At 41.0% G+C, this 17,094-nt stretch overlaps 1 protein-coding gene across 3 annotated transcripts in view; it reads left to right on the top strand.

Moving 5' to 3' along the window:
* PLD1 (phospholipase D1) overlaps positions 1 to 8,337 on the top strand; it is a 201,175-nt gene extending 192,838 nt beyond the window's left edge. For all 3 annotated transcript variants that reach the window (XM_060099136.1, XM_060099134.1, XM_060099135.1), the window contains 2 exons: positions 5,553 to 5,670; positions 7,286 to 8,337. In XM_060099136.1, the coding sequence (XP_059955119.1) occupies positions 5,553 to 5,670; positions 7,286 to 7,510 (343 nt within the window). In that variant the 3' untranslated portion in view covers positions 7,511 to 8,337. The remainder of the gene's footprint in view (positions 1 to 5,552; positions 5,671 to 7,285) is intronic.
* The last annotated feature ends 8,757 nt before the right edge of the window (positions 8,338 to 17,094 follow it).

The following is a 17,094-nucleotide window of genomic DNA, read 5'->3' as shown; positions in this document are numbered from 1 at the left end:
CTATCTATTTATTTATTTATTTAGGCTGTGCTGGGTCTTCGTTGCTGTGTGCAAGCGGGGCCACTCTTCGTTGCAGTGCATGGGCTTCTCATTGCAGTGGCTTCCCTTGTTGCAGAGCACGGGCTCTAGGCACGTGGGCTTCAGTAGTTGTGGCATGTGGGCTTCAGTAGTTGTGGCTCGCGGGCTCTAGAGCACAGGCTCAGTAGTTGTGGCGCACAGGCTCCACGGTATGTGGGGTCTTCTCAGACCAGGGCTCAAACCCATGTGCCCTGCATTGGCAGGCTGATTCTTAATCACTGCGCCACCAGGGAAGCCAACATCTGCAACTTACTTTAATGTAAGAAATGAGGTAGGGACTCTAACTCTTTTTCCCAGGCAAACCAAGTGATCCAGAACTGCATGACTGCAGTACTTGTTGCCTCTCTAACCTGCAGTGCCTCTTTATGGTGCACCGAATTGCCACACATCCTGACCTATCTGTACTCTCTGCTACTTCCTATTGAAAGTCTGTTGACTTGCATGCCATTATGATACCAGTTTACTTATCGTAGCTGTGCACTTTAACACTACTTCCTACCATACCACTTCCCCAAATTAGTATTCTTTTCCAGAATAATCTTGGCTACTCTTATTCATTCTTCCACACGAACTTTAAAATTGTTTATTCAAGTTCTCTCACTAGTTTTTTGATCAGGACTACAGTATATTTATAGATTAATATAAAAAAGAGTTGATGTCTTTATAATATTGAGCCATCCTATTGAAGAGCAAGGTATGGACTTCAATTTATTCACATTTTTTTTTCTTCAATAAAGCTCTAGGGTTTTCATTATTGGAAGCAGAAGTTGTTCTTCAGTGATCATTGAAGTTTTTTATTGCTGTTCTTTTGGTTTTATGCTGATCCTATGCATTTCAAGCTAAGTTTATTCCTAGATGCTTTATTTTTCCTGGCAACTTTCAAACTGTCTTGAAGAGGCAGTTGTTCTTGAACAAGCATTTTCACTTTGCCACAATGGCAGACACAAATAATACATTAAAAAGCACCATGAAAACCTTGTGTTGATTTTAGCTCTTTTTATTAGGAAATATTCTCAAAGATAAATGTGACCTAGAGCAGAGCCATTTTCTCCCTTAAAAAAAAGGCAACTTCAATCCATTTTCCATCTGGGCTATTTTTGAATAGAAATAGAGAGGCACATTTCGATGTGAAATCAATTCTAAATAGAATCAACCATCAGGGTACTGCACTAAATGTCACAACTGCGTGCCAAACAGTTCATTAAGTCTTAGAAAATTATCCAAACTTTACAGATGTAACCATCACTCAACAGAAATCATTATCCACACAAGTGGAGCTCAGAAGCATTTACAGTGATAGACATGAGGAATGGAAAGAACAGAAACAATTTTCTGCAGTTTTCCTACTGTCCCACTGATGCATAAACAATTAAACATTAAATAATTGACATTGTTCACATCAACATAAAATCAAATTTGTTTTCTCTGAAACCTTACTCCTCTAAAGAACATCCAGAGTACTTCATATTATTTTTACTATATAAATTATTATAATTAAAAAACTGACAGGGAAAATAATTTATTACTGAACATTGTCTGTTATAGACTTACTTAAATACCTTTTCTATACACAACTCTTTTTTTTTTTTTTTTTTTTTCTTTTTGTGGTATGCGGGCCTCTCACTGCTGTGGCCTCCCCCGTTGCGGAGCACAGGCTCCGGATGCGCAGGCTCCGGATGCGCAGGCCCAGCGGCCACGGCTCACGGGCCCAGCCGCTCCGCGGCATATGGGATCCTCCCAGACCGGGGCACGAACCCGTATCCCCTGCATCGGCAGGCGGACTCTCAACCACTGCGCCACCAGGGAGGCCCTATACACAACTCTTAACTGATAACTTGATAGACACATTACCTCACCTCCTGTTCTCATTTAAAAGCAAAGTCATAGAAATATTCTTTCAGCTCTGTTTTCAGTTGGTTAGATGCCACCCAAATCAAAGGCATTACTATAATTGACTTATTGTTATAACTTGCACTGTCCTTCAAATTTGGCATGGTTAAATTTTGCTTTGGTTCTTAAGGAGCGGCAGCATCTAGGTGCAAACATCATCCTTTAGAACCTTTTTGAAAGTTATTCCTATATAGTCTGAGGGAGACATTATTTGAAGTGGAAATAGAATTTTGAGGTTATAAAACTCTAGGAATCCTAGTGAGCCCAGGTGCCAGATCCATTTATTTTAGAAAATTTTTATATAGTAGAAAAAGTGAAGACTAAAACTAAAATGTGATGCCATTTTACCCCTATAAGCTGGCTGAGCCTTTTCAGGAGTTGATAATATTGGAGTTGACTGGGGAGAACACACATGGTTAATAGCATGTGTGTTAGAACAGCCTTTCTTGAAGCACATTTTGCAAATTGTTTGACCCAGGATTTTAATTCTTAAATTTCTCCTAGTGAAATAATCATAGAAATTCACAATGTATTATATATGATGAATAAATTTTGTTCATTATAGCATTGTTTATAATAATGGAAAACTGGAAACAACCCAAAAGGTCATAATAAAGTAGCTGGTTAAATAAAATTTCACATAATGGGAAATTCTGCAGCCATTAACAATGATGATGTAAATCTAAACATTTAAATACAAAGAGGGTAACAATATTATGACCTCCACCCTGTTAAATCCAATGGTCAATTCTCATCTGAATTTGACTCCGTGTGGTTCCAGGATACCCATCCTCTGGCTTCTCTGCAGCCTCACTGGCTGCTTCTTCTCTCCCCTACTGTTGAGGTGCACCAGTCTTCTTCTCTCTATATACTCACTACTTTGGTAAAGTCAGTTAAAGTCACATGGCTTTATGAGTATACATATGTGGACAATTCTCAAGTGTGTATCTCCAGCCAAACCTTCTCTCCCAAACTCCAGATTCTTTTATCCAGCTGCCTACTTAGCATCACCACTTGTATATTTCATAGATGTCCCAACAGGTTCAAAACTGAATTCCTGGTCTTCTCCCACTAACTGGCTCTACCCACGGAATTCCCCATCTCAGCTAATGGCAACTACAGTCTTCTGTTTGCTCAAGGCAAAGCCCTTTTAGACATCCTGATGCCTCACTTTTTCTCACACCCTGTGTCCACTGGATCAGTGAAATCTGATCTCTCCACCTTCCTCTCCACCACCCAAGCCACCATCATCTCCCACCGAGATCACTGCAGTGACTCCTAAGTGACCTCCCTGTTTCAATCCTTGCTCTGCACAGTCTATTCTCAATCCAGCAGCCGTTTGTTAGTATTTAAGTCACATCCTGTCACTCCTTGCTCCAGTGTCAGCAGTATGTCCCAATTTCATGCAATGTAAAAGCCAAAGTCCTTCTGAGACCCATTTCCCACTTTTCTTTCTTTCTTTCTTTAAATAAATTTAGTTATTTAGTTATTTTTGGCTGCGTTGGGTCTTGGCTGCTGCGCACGGGCTTTCTCTAGTTGCAACGAGCGGGGGCTACTCTCTGTTGCAGTGCACAGGCTTCTCATTGCAGTGGCTTCTCTTGTTGTGGAGCGCAGGCTCTAGGCGTGCGGGCTTCGGTAGTTGCAGCACGCGGGCTCAGTAGTTGTGGCTCACGGGCTGTAGCGTGCAGGCTCAGTATTTGTGGCGCAAGGGCTTAGTTGTTCCACGGCATGTAGGATCTTTCCAGACCTGGGATCAAACCCGTGTCCCCTGCATTGGCAGGCAGATTCTTAACCACTGCGCCACCAGGGAAGTCTCCCCACTTTTATTTCCAATGTAGCACAAGCCTTTTTGGTATTCCTTGAACCTACCAGGCATGTGAGAAAAGAGCTTTGGACTCAGTTTCAATTGTAGCTCTATTAATAGAATGCCTCCAACCTTTTGTTTCCCATTTGCAAAATGGGAATCCTGTACCATCTACCTCCCAGGATTAAGATGGAAGTTCTTTTTAACACTCAGGCTTTATGTAAGTACCAGCGCTTTTATAATTTTCACATATGACCTCTAAAACTTGTCTTGCTCTGCTTGAGAATTTCTTATTATTTCTAGTCCTCTGTTTATATTTGATCAATTCAAACAATCTACTGTATGGCTTCTTTTATGCCAGGTACTCTGGGGATATGAGAATAGCCAGGTCATGTTCTCTTAAAGAATTTACATGCTAGAAGTGGGAGATGGGCCTATTAAAAGCAAAAAGGGCATGAAGTATTGCAGGTGCTCTGATAAAAACAAAGCACAGATGAAGCACAGTGAGGGCGACAAAGGAAGAAAGTTCAAATCTCTCAGGATTGACGGGGAGAAATGGGAGAAAAGAGAAAGGGAGACATAAAAACTTTTATAGAGGTGACCTTGTACTGAATCCTGAAAGATGGTGGGTAAGGTTAGGCAAACAGGTAGGGGAAGGAAAAGCCTCCCCGACTACTCCCATCTCACACTCTTAAAGCACACCTGGTATTTAGCACATTTTAATTAATTCCTATTGAGGGTGATTCTTTATTCATTGTTGATCTCACCCACCAAGTATAACTGCACCCAGAGAGGCTCTGTGTCTTTCATATTCATTTCTGTACCCTAGAGTTCAGCATAGTTCTTGGCCCAAGGGAGGGGAGAAGGAAGGAAGGAAGGAAGGAAGGAAGGGAGGAAGGGGTGGGGAGGGAGGAAGAAAAGTCAAGTCTTCATTAAGAGGACAGCTTTGGGAGTCAGGTGGTCCTGGTTGGAGTCCCAGATATACAATTTGCTAGCTGTGTGACCTTGAAAGAGTTACTTGACCTCTCTGTGCCTTAGTTCCCTTTTCTTTTTTTTTAAACCTGTTGATCTATTTATTTATTTATTTATTTGGTTGCACTGGGTCTTGTTGCAGCAGGTGGGCTCCTTAGTTGCGGCTCGTGGGCTCCTTAGTTGTGGCATGTGGACTCTTAGTTGCAGCATGCATATGGGATCTAGTTCCCGGACCAGGGATCGAACCTAGGCCCCCTGCATTGGAAGCTCAGAATCTTAACCACTGTGCCACCAGGGAAGTCCCCTTAGTTCCCTTTTCAGTAAAAGGAAAATAATAATACTTGCTTCTTTTGTTTTTACTATTTTTTTACTTTCTTCTTTTTTTTTTTAAATAGCTGCTTCTTCATAAGGCTGTTGAGGATTTACTGAGATCATTTTTGGAAAGGCTCAGCATGTTGAAAGGCACATGCTTTGAATACTAATCCTATCTTCCAAGGTTCTCACCCTCTTAGGCCAAATTACAAGAACTCTCTTAGAGCAAAATGAAGGTGTTTCTCTGTCCAACAGTTAAAACTTTCAAACATCATAACAACTTAGATTTTTCTGTTTTGTTTTGTTTTGTTTTGCAACTTGCCTTTTTAATATATAGACACACAGACACACACTTAGTCTTAATGGCTTCCTTTGACTTCCTTAAAAAACGAGTACTTCTGTGGTTGAGTGTCTGAATTGCTGTACCATTAGAAACAGTGCCTGCAGCAAACTGCTTTGTCTCAGTTACTCATTTTGGAGGACACTTGTATTTCAGGGTCGTCCTCGGCTATCTTTCTGGCCCTAGTGAAGACATTCAGGATCCAGTGAGTGACAAATTCTTCAAGGAGGTGTGGGTTTCAACGGCAGCTCGAAATGCTACAATTTATGATAAGGTGAGGTTCACATATCCTGCTCCTTTTTTAATTGAATCATGACACAAAAGCACATAATTATTTCTGCATATTATTGTACAGAGTATTCTTAATGAGTGTAAAAAACCAATACACCTCCAAGTTGTAATAAAATAATTCTTGGTAGACATTAAAAAAACAGAGTCAAAAAGAGCCATAGATTATTGTTTAGAAGAGACTTTAGTGGCATTCTGGTCTCAGATTCCAGAATCCCATCATAAGCATCCTTAGCAGGTGGTTACCCAGCCTTTATACATGTCTAGTGACAAAGAGAAAAGAGGCAGATGGGATCAAAAAATGAGTCAGACTTGGGTTCAGCCCAGCTCACACAGTTGCTGGTGATAGAACTATGTGTGTAGTAATTTGATGTTCTGAGCCTTCCTTTCTTTCCTCTCCTATAAATTGGGAGGAACATTCACTAGGTGGTTGTGAGGATAAAGAACAGTCTATTAAATGTATTTAGCACATAGTACATGTAGTAAATGGTGTCCATCCTAATGATGAAGCTTATTAATAATGAGAAACTTCCTCATTTGGACAGCTCTAATTTTGGAAAGGTGTTTTAAAACCAACTTCCTTTGTTAGGGAGGCTAAATGCATCTTCTGGTAAGTTCCGTCCATTGATGATGATAAAGAGTGTACAAGAGTTGAGTCACCCGACACTGAAACAGGTTACATCATGAAGTAGCCAGCATTCCATCATAGAAAATATTCAAGCCGAGTTCCACTGACCATCTATTACAAACTGGGTGAGAGTGCATTCTTCTTCTGACTTCCAGAGTCCCCTCAGCACAGAAAATTCATCATTTCTAATGAAACATGACAACTATCTACATAGCCTTATTTCATACTGAGGCCTCAAGACCATGATCAAATAGCTTGTGTGCATGGAGCCTTTTCAAATGTAATTTTTAAAATGCAGGGCACAGCCTAGTTTGGATCCTGGATTGGGAGGAATAACAGCTATAGAAGACATTTTGGGAATAATCAGATAAATCTGAATATGGACCATATCTTAAATAACATAGAATTGATTTTCTGAGGTGTGAGAATTATATTGTGGTTATATAGGCACATGTCCTTATTCTTAAGAAATACATGCTGAAATATTGACATGTGAAGTGTTATGTTGTGTGAAACTTATTTTCAGTTAGCAAAATACATGCACAATTGATAACTTTAAGTACAGGTACAGATATAAACATTTTTCAAAATTAAAAAGTTAGAGAAAATATAATCACAATTTTCCTTTTAGACCAGAGCCTCCAGTGAAATTCAAGGGTGATTATTATCCAGAAAGTAAGGTATCACCCATGAAACTCCTTACCACTAGCTTGACTTTATCCTGAGGTCAATCACTTATGTAGATCAGATATAGGATCTGTGTTGTTGTTGTTGTTTTTTTTTGATGGAAGCAAATCTAGCACTCTCTTTGTAGCAAATAAAAGAAGCAACCCTTCAATCAGGTCTGTGCTGTAACATAAAACCAATTAATATGTGTTTCATAAAACAAAGGTTTTGTCCGTTGGAATGAGTATTTTCAGTAAAGGGGATATGCTTGCTTTTAAACCTATCACTCAGTTTCCTATTTAATCAGGTGTTCCGGTGCCTTCCCAATGATGAAGTACACAATTTAATTCAGCTGAGAGACTTTATAAGCAAGCCCATCTTAGCAAAGGAAGATCCCATTAGAGCTGAGGAAGAACTGAAAAAGATCCGTGGGTTCTTGGTACAATTCCCCTTTTATTTCCTGTCTGAAGAAAACCTACTGCCTTCTGTTGGAACCAAAGAAGCCATGGTGCCCACCGAGGTTTGGACTTAAGAGTCATCCTTGTTTACAACTCAGACTTCCACCCTGAAGAGTACATGTCACACAGCGACTTTCTGGAGACCTAACAGCCATAGCCGGACCCAGTGCACTCTTGTGTCCAACTCTTGGACCCTTTGGGTTGGTTGGGAAGGGCTGTAGTCATACGGATATAAGGACAGTGAAAATCAGCAGGGCTTTATAATTCCTCCTGCCTATCCCTGTGAAAAAAGGACTGTATTCTTAGGTAGCATATACCCAACAGCTTAAACACATACTAAAATTCCATGATGGATACCAAACTGCATTTTCTTTGCTATCAAGAATTTACCTGTCACTGTGATCTACTTTGCCAAAAGTTGTCTGAACCTCCTTATTTTTCTCTGACCCTCACTTATGCAACTGATGTCTGCTGAACCTGCCTTCATCTCATAGTCCATACAGGCTCTGTTTGAGGTATTGTCTATTGCTAGAAGATGTTGTGATGCTGCTTCAAGGTTATTTAAGGTTACCTGGGTTGCTCCTGCCCCTGCCCTTCTGGCCCCGGAGTAGTTGTGTGCACCCAACCAAGGATGTGGTCCTTATTCCTTTCCAGTGACTGAAAGGACAGGACAGACCTTAGTCTACACCGCAGCCCACGTTAGGCACTTCTGACAACATTGACAGCATGTATGTTGACACCACAGATCAACAGAAAGGAATTAAATTCGGTTATTAAGGCAGAGATTTCACTTGGCCTCCAAAGGCATTGACAAGATGTGTCCTTTTGATAGGGCCCACCCTATCAGATTTGAAAACGTGTAGGATATTTGATTACACAGCAACCGATAAAACTCAAAGACACAGGGCCTCCCTGGTGGCGCAGTGGTTAAGAGTCCGCCTGCCGATGCAGGGGATACGGGTTCGTGCCCCGGTCTGGGAGGATCCCATATGCCGCGGAGCGGCTGGGCCCGTGAGCCATGGCCGCTGGGCCTGCGCATCCGGAGCCTGTGCTCCGCAACGGGAGAGGCCACAACAGTGAGAGGCCCGCGTACCGCAAAAAGAAAAAAGAAAAAAAAAAAAAAAAAACTCAAAGACACAGCATGCAGCCTTCAGCAATCTTCAACCTTTTGGTGGGAATCTGATCCAGATAAGAAAAGAAGATTTCTTATAGTCCTGTAAAATTTCCTGTCATCCTTAGCTGCTGGATTGATTGAAATTTGAGTTTCTACATGTCAAAGTCAAACCAGTGAATACAACTTGTCTTTCAAGAGACTCAGGGGCTTCATAACTCATGCCAAGTTAATGTGTATGAGCCTAACCTTATTTGACTTTCAGCCCGCCAGCTATGTTACCTTCTTTAAGAAAAATTGTTTGCAAGATGCATACAACTTCACTTGTGTTATTAAATATACATTAACATTCCACCAGGGTTCCAAAGAGGTTAGGATTATTTTTTAATTCACATTATCCTACTCTGTGAATTGTTCTGGAAACCCATTTCTCCTTTTTGGATGTTAGTGTACATACCCTTTGGTACCCCATAGCTCCAATTTTTGTTTTTTTGTTTTTTTGTGGTACGTGGGCCTCTCACTGTTGTGGCCTCTCCTGTTGCGGAGCACAGGCTCCGGACGCACAGGCCCAGCGGCCATGGCTCACGGGCCCAGCCGCTCCGCGGCATGTGGGATCTTCCCGGACTGGGGCACGAACCCGTGTCCCCTGCATGGGCAGGCGGACTCTCAACCACTGCGCCACCAGGGGAGCCCCCCCATAGCTCTAATTTTATTAAGCAGAACTGTTCTTACAACCTAAAGAACTAATGTGGGTTCCCAACGGGCCTGAGGCCATAAAACATGGTGTAGGTGCAATGATTACACCTCTATGGATTACCTGGACAGAATCTCATCCAAAAGAGTAAGGACCCAATCCCTATTTTCCTAGAACTGATAGTCCAGTGGAAAAGATTAAACAGGAGCACAAAGTCTGTGAACTAGGTTAGTAGGAGAGAGACAGTGTCACACCCAGGAGGGTTTTACAAATGAGGTGGGACTATGTAACCAACAATGGGAATGAACATGCTTTTATGGTGGCTGAAGATAGTAAAATGACTTCATTCTATAGCAGTTGTAAATAAGACATTTGCTATTTATGAAGTTTAGATTGGCATTTAAAGTGTTGAGTGTATGTGGAATACCTAAGGATTTTTCATGTTTTCTTTTTAAATTTTAAAAAAATATAGAACAGTCAACAAACTGGCTCTTGAAAGGGCCCTTTCTCAAAAAAAACGTCACTTAATCCAACCTCTGCTCATTTTATAGCTGAGGAAACTGAGAACCAGGTTAGTTGAAGGACTCACTGAAGTTTACCCATTAGGACCAGTGACATTGTTGGTCCATTACTGGCCTCTCCTTTCACTCATCACAGCCCCAAAAAGAGGAGATGCAGTAAATAGATTTCAGACAGGATGTCTCTAAGCTATTTTGAACCCCGTGTTATTATGTATTTATGTGCTTGTCTGTCTCCCCCTACTAGAATGTAAGCTCCATGGGGCAGGAACTTTCCTGTGTTTTGTTCATAGTGTATCCCCTAAGCCTGAAACAGTGCCTGGCTCATAGGAGGTGCTCAGTATCTGTTGGATAAATAAAGGAGGTGGAGGAGAGAGCTAATGAAATGAAAAACTTATGGACTCTCAGACAAGAAATCTTCCTGCTGTTGCTAAAGAAACTGTTAGCAAGTTTCTTTTCTACTGCATCCTCTTAAAGGCAAGATGCTCATCTGCAAAGAGAGGGACTGCGAGATTTATTTGGGTGGATTTTATGGAAAATTCAGTGCCATAATTGCCTGCTTTGCAGTAGCAGTTTACGTAATGCAGCATTCTGCAAAAATTGCATGGGCCGTGGACACAGGATATACCATATGGCCTAATTACCCATCATGCTCTGACACCATTACTACCTAATAGAAGTTCAGATAATTTATCTTTAGCATCACAATGTCTGATATAAACATTAAAATGCAAGTGATTCAGTCTTGAAAAGCTATTACGAATCTGTTCAACATTTTTAATTGACTATAATCTTTTGAAATGCCTATAAGTGCTGTACCTGACACTCTGATAATCTCTGTAATAATTTTTTGCTTTCTAGAAGGAAAAATTCTATGATTATAAGAAGTGAAGGGTAGAAAGTGGTCATGACCTATTAAAGCTATTCAGATTGACCAAGCTTAGTGGTTGGAGGCTACTAAACACAGCAGGTTGGGTTCAGGCATTTGCTTTGGAGCACGTGTCCACTCAGGGACTCACCCTCCAGTGGGATGGGCTTCATTCTCAGCTGTAATGCATCACAGAGAGCTGGTCATTAGATAATTGAGTGACATATTGTAAAGCAAAACATTGGTTTTATTTTAATAGCATGTTTGGAAGAAAGTTTTGTCTCTAGGTAGTCAAAACCAGAAGCAGTTAATCTCTTATGTAATAACTTGGGAAATTGTAACATGTCGTGAATTAACAGTCTTCCAGACGAAGGCAGTAAGCCAGGAAGTCTTTTTGCAGATACAAGACGACGGGCAGAACAGATTTTATATACATCGTGTAGATCCTGCACGTCTTTCTGCCCCTCCTCATTCCTTATTCCTTCAACCTCTTTCCCCAACCAGAGCCCTTCCGTATTATGGAAACCATTTTAGAGGACAAGAAAAAGCTTTCTGGGAAAAAACAACATTAGGCATCTAAAATAAATCTTCAGTTTAACTCACACTTTTAAGTGATTGACAAAATATTATCACTTTTTAACAGAGGTAATGGTTCTTTTTAACATCTCTGATCTGATGTGGCACTTGAGCATTTTCAGATGCCTTTCACCCTCTGGAGAGGGGCTAAAGAGGGCCCTTCATGTCTTCTCATCCCTCTCAATTCTCCCATGTATGAAAAGTGAGCAAACACTAAAGGATTTTCAGTGTGCTTAGGAATACAATTTTATTTCCTTGGAAGATCCTCTGAAGTCAATCACTACTGGCAACTTGGAGGTTTAAAATGGGTTTTACCAGGCCTAGGCCTTGAGAAATTCTTGAATCTAGAAATTCACTGGAAAAGGAATTCATCGCCATCTATCAAAAAGTTGCAGGTGAGGAATCAATGGATTCGCATTATGTTTAGGGGGAGGCAGATGCCATAATATGATTCCTAGTGGCATTTAATTCACATGTGATATATTATTGGCTTTCACTGCAGATTGGAAGGATTCGTTAAAGGAAACAAAAATTCTTTGGCTTAATTTATTATAGGTTATTTTCTTTTTTCCTTTATACCAGTATTAAATTTTAACTTAAAAACAAAAAGTAATCAAAGTAAGATAAATGGAAATTTATCACACTAATCATTTTAAACTTTTAAGTTTTAAAATCAGAGACTGGGATTTCAATCCAACCAAACTACAGACTTAATTACTCTTTCCTATTCTCTAGCAGCTATGATTGTTTGCTTTATTCTAGATAAATGCACTTAAGTGAATGTTGTCCTAGTTCTGCTCAGCACTAGGAAATGCAACATCATGCTCTCCTAATGTATATTCCACTTGGATTCTTCACATAAAATTGTCTGAGTCAAAGGTACTGATATTCTCCTCAACCATTCTAAAAATTCGTATCACAGTATTGCAGTTGGAGCACGTGTCTCTGATGCAAAAACCAGATACTTGCTGGTGAACATCCATCCATTCAGAATATTCAGATATTCTGGACAGAGCTCAGGCCCTAGCCTCACCCTTATGGCAGGCTTTGGCAAACTAAGGCTGGGCCTCCTGTTTTTGTAAATAAAGTTTTATTTGAATGTAGCCATGTCCATTTGTTTACATGCCTCATGACCAAATGAGCTGCACATCTGAGAATACTTGCCGTCCTTAAGAAACGTTTACTGATCCTTCCTCTAGAGAGAGCAAAGAATGTCCAATTAGGGTACCTCAACCAAACAGATTTGGGTGAGTTCTCATCTCTTCCATAAGCAAGGTTTTCAACTCTCCATATCCCAGAGCCCAGCATTCTACAATAGATTTATTCTAACAAGGTCAAGTCCTTTCAAGAATGAAAAATCACATGTGTTTTTGTTCTGAAAGAGTTTTTGTCAACTAAAGCAATCTTCTCCCAGCTGAGCACTCATATGGAAGCGTGGTTGATAATGTTTGTAACTAAAGTGTTAAATTAGGACAGATAGGCCTAACGATTTGTATTCAGAATGACAATTGTGAACTCAAGAAACAGTCTCCCTGGATTTTCCTTCTGTGAAGCCTTGGAAATGATACGTGTATCCATTCTCTGCCTCACAGTCAATGCTTTTGATGCCAAGTCCCTTAACTGCTTTTTTTAATGTAAATATTCATTAATTAAACAATTATAAGTGTGCAATTGGCCGTGTCCCTCTACTTGAAAAGATTCCTCGTTCTGCGCATGGGGTTTTTACAGCCAGCGCACTGTAGGTTTGAGCTCGAGACAGTAACCTGTGCCTTTGGAGCAGATGTCAGAGCCCCAGCGTCCCCTGCTGCCCCCAGTCTTCTCACAAACTTCATGCACGCATCTCAGCAGCACCCAGAAAGAGAAGGAGACAGAAGTCCCCTTTTGCCCCCTCCTCCACCAGTCACTACCTATTCCCTGAAAGGCAATCACTTTCCCCAGTTCTTGAAACAGAGATTAGTTTTGCCTATTTTTGTACCCCACTGGCTTTTTTTTTTTTTTTTTTTGTGGTACACGGGCCTCTCACTGTTGTGGCCTCTCCCGTTGCAGAGCACAGGCTCCGGACGCGCAGGCTCAGCGGCCATGGCTCACGGGCCTAGCCGCTCCGCGTCATGTGGGATCTTCCCGGACTGGGGCACGAACCCGGGTCCCCTGCATTGGCAGGCGGACTCTCAACCACTGCGCCACAAGGGAAGCCCCCCACTGGCTTTTTTAACAAGGACATCCTCAGCCTTTATCTCAACTAGGCATCTCTAAAGCTTTCTTTGTCTTCCAGGTGGCTGCTTACGTTTATAGAATCGTTGGTGGGCTCTCCATTTCACTTCTTCAAGATCTGACTTGTTCTTCTCATTCTACTCAATGCTCAGGTGATCCCATCGACTCCCATGGCTTCACTGCCATCTGTGTGCTCACCTGCAGCCCAGGTCTCTCTCCTAAGCTCCAGACACATTAGATGTCTGAGCAATAGATATCTCTACTTGCTTTTCCCACATGCACCTCAAAGTCAACAATACATCCTGTCCAAAATGGCAGCCATCACCAGCACTCTCAAATGCTCCCCCAATGCTCCTTCTGTTGTTCCTCATATTAGAGAACAGCCCCACTATCCACCAAATATTATCCAAATTGGAGAAATAATCATCATCCTCGATTCCTCCCTTTCTCTCACCTCCCCCACTTCCAATCAGCCACCAAGTCTGCTAGTTCCACAACTAAACATCTCCCAGGTCCTGTCACTTATTTCTCCTCCTAATGCTACTTCCTACTTGACCTTGTTCACCATCACCTCATGTGGATTAACTAGTCTCACAGTCAGGTCTGGTCCCTCCCAAATCCATTCACTACAATTAGAGATAATTTTAAACTGCAGATCTGATCATGTCTCTTCTAGCTTAAATCCCTTTAAGAGCTTTTGTTTTCAGGGTGAAGTCCTCATAAGGTTTTATAAGGCTCTTTATGGACCCACCCCTCCTTAACTATCCAGCTGAATCACTCCCAATTTGCCACTCTTCTTTTCAGCAATAAGATCTTTATCCACAAATTTCCATTTCTCGTTGGTTAAATATTGGCCCTGGGGGAGTCAATTCCCCGGCACTTCTGGAACTTCCTTACCCAAGGACTCAGCAAGCTGCTGTGGGTCCAAGAGAGCCGGTGGAGAGACAGAAGCCCATCAGGGGCAAAGCTGCAGCTTGGGGAACTGCCCTCTGCATCTACAGTTGAGCTCAGAGGTGGGTGGACAGCCTGTGTAATGGGGCATCAACAACACCCCCTAGAATGGGCCTGTGATTTTTCTTTTTCACGATGTAGTAATTCTTATTCTAGAAGCATATAATTTGCTTTTTCTTTTTTTTTTTTTTACATTTTTATTGGAGTATAAATGCTTTACAATGTTGTGTTAGTTTCTGCTGTACAACAAAGTGAATCAGCTCTACATACACATATATCCCCATATCCCCACCCTCCTGCGTCTCCCTCCCACCCTCCCTTTCCCACCCCTCTAGGTGGTCACAAAGCTCTGAGCTGATCTCCCTGTGCTATGCAGCTGCTTCCCACTAGCTATCTATTTTACATTTGCTGGTTTATATATGTCCATGCCACTCTCTCACTTCATCCCAGCTTCCCCTTCCCCCTATGCCCTCAAGTCTGTTCTCTACGTCTGTATCTTTATTCCTGTCCTGCCACTAGGTTCATCAGTACCGCTTTTTAAAATTCCATATATATGCATTAGCATATGGTATTTGTTTTTCTCTTTTTGACTTACTTCACCCTGTATGACAGATTCTAGGTCCATCCACCTCACTACAAATAACTCAGTTTCGTTCCTTTTTATGACTGAGTAATATTCCACTGTACATATGTGCCACATCTTCTTTATCCATTCATCTGTCAATGGACACTTAGGTTGCTTCCATCTCCTGGCTATTGTAAATAGTGCTGCAGTGAACATTGTGGTACATGTATCTTTTTTTTTTTTACAACTTTATTGGAGTATAATTGCTTCACAATGGTGTATTAGTTTCTGTTTTATAACAAAGTGAATCAGTTATACATATACATCTGTTCCCATATCCCTTCCCTCCTGAGTCTCCCTCCCACCCTCCCTATCCCACCCCTCCAGGCAGTCACAAAGCACCAATCTGATCTCCCTGTGCTATGTGGCTGCTTCCAACTAGCTATCTACCTTACTTTTAGTAGTGCATATAAGTCCATGCCTCTCTCTCGCTTTGTCACAGCTTACCCTTCCCCCTCCCCATATCCTCAAGTCCATTCTCAAGTAGGTCTGTGTCTTTATTCCTGTTTTACCCCTAGGTTCTTCATGACATTTTTTCCCCCTTAAATTCCATATATATGTATTAGCATACGGTATTTGTCTTTCTCTTTCAGACTTACTTCACTCTGTATGACAAACTCTAGGTCTGTCCACCTCATTACAAATAGCTCAATTTCGTTTCTTTTTATGGCTGAGAAATATTCCATTGTATATATGTGCCACGTCTTCTTTATCCATTCATCTGTCGATGGACACTTAGGTTGTTTCCATCTCTGGGCGATTGTAAATAAAGCTGCAATTAACATTTTGGTACATGACTCTTTTTGAATTATGGTTTTCTCAGGGTATATGCTCAGTAGAGGGATTGCATGGTGATATGGTAGTTCTATTTGTAGTTTTTTAAGGAACCTCCATACTGTTCTCCATAGTGGCTGTACCCATTCACATTCCCACCAACAGTGCAAGAGAGTTCCCTTTCCTCCACACCCTCTCCAGCATTTATTGTTTCTAGATTTTTGATGATGGCCATTCTGACTGGTGTGAGATGATATCTCATTGTAGTTTCGATTTGCATTTCTCTAATGATTAATGATGTTGAGCATTCTTTCATGTGTTTGTTGGCAGTCTGTACATCTTCTTTGGAAAAACGTCTATTTAGATCTTCTGCCCATTTTGGGATTGGGTTGTTTGTTTTTTTGTTATAGAGCTGCTTATAAATTTTGGAGGTTAATCCTTTGTCAGTTGCTTCATTTGCAAATATTTTCTCCCATTCTGAGGGTTGTCTTTTGGTCTTGTTTATGGTTTCCTTTGCTGTGAAAAAGCTTTTAAGTTTCATTAGGTCCCATGTGTTTATTTTTGTCTTTATTTCCATTTCTCTAGGAGGTGGGTCAAAAAGGATCTTGCTGTGATTTATGTCATAGAGTGTTCTGCCTATGTTTTCCTCTAAGACTTTTATAGTGTCTGGCCTTATATTTAGGTCTTTAATCCATTTTGAGCTTATTTTTGTGTGTGGTGTTAGGGAGTGATCTAATCTCATACTTTTACATGTCCCTGTCCAGTTTTCCCAGCACCACTTATTGAAGAGGCTGTCCTTTCTCCACTGTACATTCTCGCCTCCTTTATCAAAGATAAGGTGACCATATGTGAGTGGGTTTATCTCTGGGCTTTCTATCCTGTTTCATTCATCTATCTTCCTGTTTCTATGCCAGTACCATACTGTCTTGATTAATGTAGCTTTGTAGTATAGTCTGAAGTCAGGGAGCCTGATTCCTCCAGCTCCGTTTTTCGTTCTCAAGATTGCTTTGGCTATTCGGGGTCTTTTGTGTTTCCATACAAATTGTGAAAGTTTTTGTTCTAGTTCTGTGAAAAATGCCAGTGGTAGTTTGATAGGGATTGCATTGAATCTGTAGATTGCTTTGGGTAGTAGAGTCATTTTCACAATGTTGATTCTTCCAATCCAGGAACATGGTATATCTCTCCATCTATTTGTATCATCTTTAATTTCTTTCGTCAGTGTCTTATAATTTTCTGGATACAGGTCTTTTGTCTCTTTAGGTAGGTTTATTCCTAGATATTTTCTTCTCTTTGTTGCAATGGTAAATGGGAGTGTTTTCTTGATTTCACT

The sequence above is a fragment of the Mesoplodon densirostris genome, chromosome 5 (genome assembly GCF_025265405.1).
Source record: "Mesoplodon densirostris isolate mMesDen1 chromosome 5, mMesDen1 primary haplotype, whole genome shotgun sequence".
Classification (NCBI taxonomy): Eukaryota; Metazoa; Chordata; class Mammalia; order Artiodactyla; family Ziphiidae; genus Mesoplodon; species Mesoplodon densirostris.
This window is presented reverse-complemented; position numbering and strand designations above follow the sequence as displayed.